The 5,167-nt window shown below is 42.5% G+C and overlaps 1 protein-coding gene across 1 annotated transcript; it reads right to left on the bottom strand.

The window, feature by feature from the left end:
* Positions 1-3,618: 3,618 nt before the first annotated feature.
* On the bottom strand, positions 3,619-4,842 carry LOC112463247. The gene has a single exon (XM_025029519.1). The coding sequence runs from the start codon at positions 4,840-4,842 to the stop codon at positions 3,619-3,621; it is 1,224 nt and encodes a 407-aa protein (XP_024885287.1).
* Between the last annotated feature and the right edge of the window lie 325 nt (positions 4,843-5,167).

Genomic DNA, 5,167 nt, shown 5'->3' with positions numbered 1-5,167 from the left:
GCGGGGCCGTCCCCGCCCGGCACAGCGGCGGTTACTGTAACCGTCCCCCGGGACGGGGAAGCTTCGTACGCCGAAGTCTTGAGGACGGCGAGGGAGGGAGTCTCCCTTGCTGCCCTGGGGATTGAGGACATGCATTGTCGTAGGCCGGTCACTGGGGGCCTCGTGTTGGAGGTCCCCGGTGAGGGCGCAAAAAGGAAGGCGGACGCCCTGGCGCTGCGCCTAAGTGCAGTACTTGAGGGGTCAGGAGTGAGGGTCGCCAGACCCTGCAAGAGCGTGGAGCTGCGCTTGCGGGGACTGGACGACTCAATCACACGGGAGAAAATAGCGGCCGCCATCACCGCAGTTGGCAGCTGCAATGTGGGGGACGTGAGGGTCGGGGAGATTGTTACTTAATAGGCACGGGTATAATTAAATTCGTGAAATACATATAGAAAATGCCACATTTATTACTTAGCTCTTACTTCGACGGCGCGCGTTGTGCTACTGCCGCGAAACCTCTCGCAACCGGCGATCACGCCACCCGAAAAAACATAAGAATATCGCGTCGAACAAAAGGATGCTCGCTCAACGCTCGACCGTAATCCAACATCCTCCCACCATTGAGATGGCCAAGCATCTGTCATCTCAATACATACATGACACGGTATAATATAAAAAAATATCATAATACAAGAAAAGAATACATAAATTAAAATACAAAACTGTCAATTTAAATTATGAGAACAACAAAAAACTTAAGTATAAGACAGCCGTTCTGGAAGTTTAATTTTCCTGCCACTTCTCGTTACGTACGATTCATCATCGCAACTGCGCATATCATATGCTCCACTAATATCTGGAGCACAACTCTCAGATTCCTTGAATCTCCTAGTATCTTTATATTTGTCCGCAATAATTTCGTCCACCTTGGATTCACTCTTCTCATATCTAAGCTCTAATGGATAAAGTCTTTGAATCGGCCGAACTAACTCACCTTTAGCAGTAGTCAATCGAGAGACTCTAACAATATTATCTTTACCTGTGATTAATTCCTTGACGCGTGCCAGAGGCCAATCCAAACGTTTTACATTTTCATTTTTGACTAAAACGATGTCGCCGACTTTGATATCATGTACATTTTTCGTATTAGACTTTTGATGAATCAATGCACCTAAATATTCGGTTCAAAATCTTTGGCGTAAATGTTCCTTGATTTTCTGACGATACAAGTACCTCTTGGATAAATCGCATTTCTCTATCTTGTCTAAATCTAATACTCCGATTTCTTTTATCTCTTGCAAAAACATAGACGGAGTTATAGGCAATATATCCTGTTTGGTTTCGGAAAGGAAAGTAATTGGTCTGGAATTAATCACAGCCTCGCAATCTAGCAAAACCGTTAACATCTTTTCATAATCAAGGCAAGATCTTTTAAGCGTTCGTCGCAGTAATCGCTTCAAAACTCCATTCAATCGCTCCCAAAATCCGCTCCACCACGCTGCAGTAAGAGGATTGAATATCCATTGAATTCGATCGGTGGCTAACGTTCGAAACAACTTTTCAAAATCCAGAAGCTTAAACATATTATTTAATCCGACAAAATTTGTGCCATTATCACTGTATATCACACTCGGCCTTCCCCAACGCGCAATGAAACGCCGAATAGCCATGAGAAACGCAGCAGTGGACAACGATGTCACAAGCTCAAAATGTACTGCACGGAAAACCGCACACGTAAACAAACAGATCCATGATTTTTGACCGCCTTTAAGATAAACGGGCCCGGTGAAATCTACACCTATAACTTTGAATACGGCCGCATCTTTTACCCGATCTAAAGGCAATGGGGAACTAATTGTCTCGAGAGGCTTCGCATCATGTCTGCGACAATTTACACACTTCGTAATCACCGATCGAATTACTTTACGACCGCCTATGATCCAATACTCTTCACGCAATGCATTCATCAAAATCTCTATTCCGGCGTGGTTTAAGCTTTCGTGCTTTTCTTTGATAATCAAATTAACAATTCGATGTTTACCGGGAAGTACAATAAAACACTTAAAACTATAAACGTCGTTGCGTAGAACAATTTTCGAATTTAATCGAATTAAATCGTTTTTATGTTTGAACGCGTTGAGATGTTTCACACGTATATCCGTTTCGTCAGTAAAACATTCGGCTTGAATCAATTTTAATAACAGAGTACGTGACGTTTGAATTTCTTTATACAATAGAGCACCCTTAACACGACTCTTTTTGTTTTCTCGGCAATTACAATAAAATCGTCGTACATAAGCAACCACTCTTATCATTTTCTTAAAATCAGAAAATTCATTGAAAAATTTGTTCTCTTTCGCACCATTTCCTTCTAACGCTATGATAGCACAAACAGATTTTTTGTTTACCGTGGTTTTCTTTAATTCTTTACTTATTTCACCTTCATCGAACAATAATTCTCTACGCATTGGCCACTTATCTGACGCCTCATATAGCCACACGGGTCCCTCCCACCATCTCGCAGACATAATCTGTTTCACCGTACAGCCTCTCGATGGTAGGTCTGCGGGATTGAAACGGCCCTGTACATGATGCCAACACGCGGGATCCGATAGCATACGTATTTCTTTTACTCTGTTGTACACAAACGTAGCCCAATTACATTCTCTTTGGATCCATGCTAACACGGTCGAGGAATCGGTCCAATAAAAGAGTTTTAGCGTTTTAAAATTAAGCGCGTCTAATACATTTCTCGCTAATCTAGCGCATATTGTCGCAGCTAACAACTCTAAACGCGTTATGCTAGTTTGCGCATCCAAATTGCCTTTCCTAGCAGGCGCAACTCGCGTTTTCGCTTGTACAAAGTGAACTTTCACACCATCAACATTTTCAACGCGAATGAAAATAACTGTGGCATACGCGACTTTACTGGCATCGCAGAATATATGCAAACTTACGTTATCCGACTCAGAGATTTGTCCTAAAAAACATCGTGTAATTCTAATCTTATCAAGCTCTTTCAAATCTTCCATCCACTTCAAAAATTTAGTTTTTAACTCGTCTGGAACTTCATCATCCCACGTCAAATTTTCATTCTAGGTTTCCTGTAACAGAATTCGTGGACAAAGCATAACAGGACATATAAAACCCAATAGATCAAAAATACGGTGCGCCAACGAAAGAATATTCCTTTTCGTAATTTTCGAATCACGTAACTCTGGAAAAACTGGTACTTTTACTGCTAACGTGTCAGCTTCTTTATCCCAATTAACGCCTAATACTGTCGTCTGGTTGTCATGGGAATTATCATCACTATACTCCCACCCTCGAAGGTCAAAACCAGCTATATTCATCAGTCTTTTTGCGTCTGAGATGAAACTATTCAAACTTTCTCGCGTATTTACACTAGTTACTGAATTGTCAACGTAAAAGCTTTCTAACAATCTTTTAATATTTTCCGTCGAAACGTCGTTATCAGAACTTTTCACCGACTTCGTATAATTATTCAAATGTAAATTGATAATCGTGCTCAAAATAAAAAGACTCGATGAAACTCCAAAAACGACTCTACAATGTCTAAGAACAATTATATTTCCCTCCGCATCGTACCATAAGAAACGCAAGAAATCTCGATCTTTTTTATCGATACTGATTTGTAAAAAAAGCCTTTTTAATGTCCGCTACGACACCGATTTTATTTTCTCTGAAGCGCAGAAGAATAGACGCGATCAATTCTATCAAATTTGGGCCCTTATGTAGGCACTCGTTGAGCGACGGCGACGTCCTCTCTTTGGCTGATGCGTCGAATACTGGTCGAATTCTCGTCGTACTGCCCTCCTTCACCACGTGACGATGAGGTAGATAATAGCCCCAATCATTCTCCTCCTGCACCGGGACACGCTCGATGATCCCCTCAGCAAGCCATTCGCCAAAAACTGCATCATAATCAGCATACAAATCCTCGGCCTTCAATTTCCATACCGTAGACTGCAACCGATACATAGCCGTCTCCTTATTATGTGGCAAAGCAGGGTGATTCGGCAACCACGGCAATTGTATCTCGTATCGCCCCTCTTCGTTAACTCGCACGGTTTTCAGAAAAGCTTCTTGCATCTCGACATCTCTTTCCTTCCGTGTTTTCGTCTTGATTGGATCACGTATTCCCAGAATGTCTAACGACCATATGTCCGCGATCTCGTCTTTGTTTACAAACAGCGATATAGCAGTCATCGCGGCATTCTCCTTTGTTTCGACTTCGGGAACCTTACCCATAACTGTCCAACCAAGATACGTTTCTATTGCGACTAAGCCGTTTTTCAGTACGTGTATACGGCCCGTATACAACTTGCCGGCCACGTCGGCACCGATAAGTACTGAAATCGACTCTCTCTTGCTATGCCGATCACTTACATTGATGTCGAATTTTTTCAGCTTCCGATCCCACTCTCCGATTTTTATTAGCGGTACTCTCTCACAAATCACAGCTTGGTCCAGCGCGACGAAATTACAGCGATAATTATTGTCTCGACTGCTCAAGCAAATCCGATATTTTTTATGTCGCACCGCGTCCGATTTTTGTCCACCGAAAAGGGAGTGTGTCATCGTCTGCTCGGCAATTGGCTCGTAATCTAGGTGCTCAGCCGCTTCCTTGGTGATGTAAGATTTCTGAGATCCGGTATCGATAATTGCGCGAACAATAATTTCCTTGTTTTCATTCCGCAATTTCACACACAACGTTTGCATTAACACTTCCGGATCACTCGAGACGTTTGCCAGATTGCAATCACTATTCGTTTTCTCAGAATCTTTTGGTTTAGAATCAACTTTACTGTCCTTGTCCTTTTTCTCTATTTTAGGGCACATCAGAAGTACATGTCGCATCGAACATTAGCTACAAATCACTTTAATTCGGCACTGTTTAAAATTGTGTCCAGCTTTCAGACAATTAAAACATACGCCCTGTTTTTTCGCGTGCTCTCGTCTTTCAGAGAGGCTCATTTTCCTGGCATTTTCGCAACGCGCACTTTCGTGATTGGAATTGCAAAATATACACGCACTATCTTTTTCTTTCGTCGTCAGCAATCCCATCGCGGTCGAAACATCCTCATTCTTCGCGCGTGTCTTCGATCGTCGCTTTTTCTCACTGTCTGCATTATCCGCCGTTAAATCAAAGCCTTTGACCGCCATA

Source organism: Temnothorax curvispinosus, unplaced genomic scaffold, assembly GCF_003070985.1.
Source record: "Temnothorax curvispinosus isolate PA1 unplaced genomic scaffold, ASM307098v1 QBEX01001407.1, whole genome shotgun sequence".
NCBI classification, from domain to species: domain Eukaryota; kingdom Metazoa; phylum Arthropoda; class Insecta; order Hymenoptera; family Formicidae; genus Temnothorax; species Temnothorax curvispinosus.
Note: the sequence above shows the minus strand (reverse complement) of the source record. Positions and strands in the feature narration are given on the sequence as shown.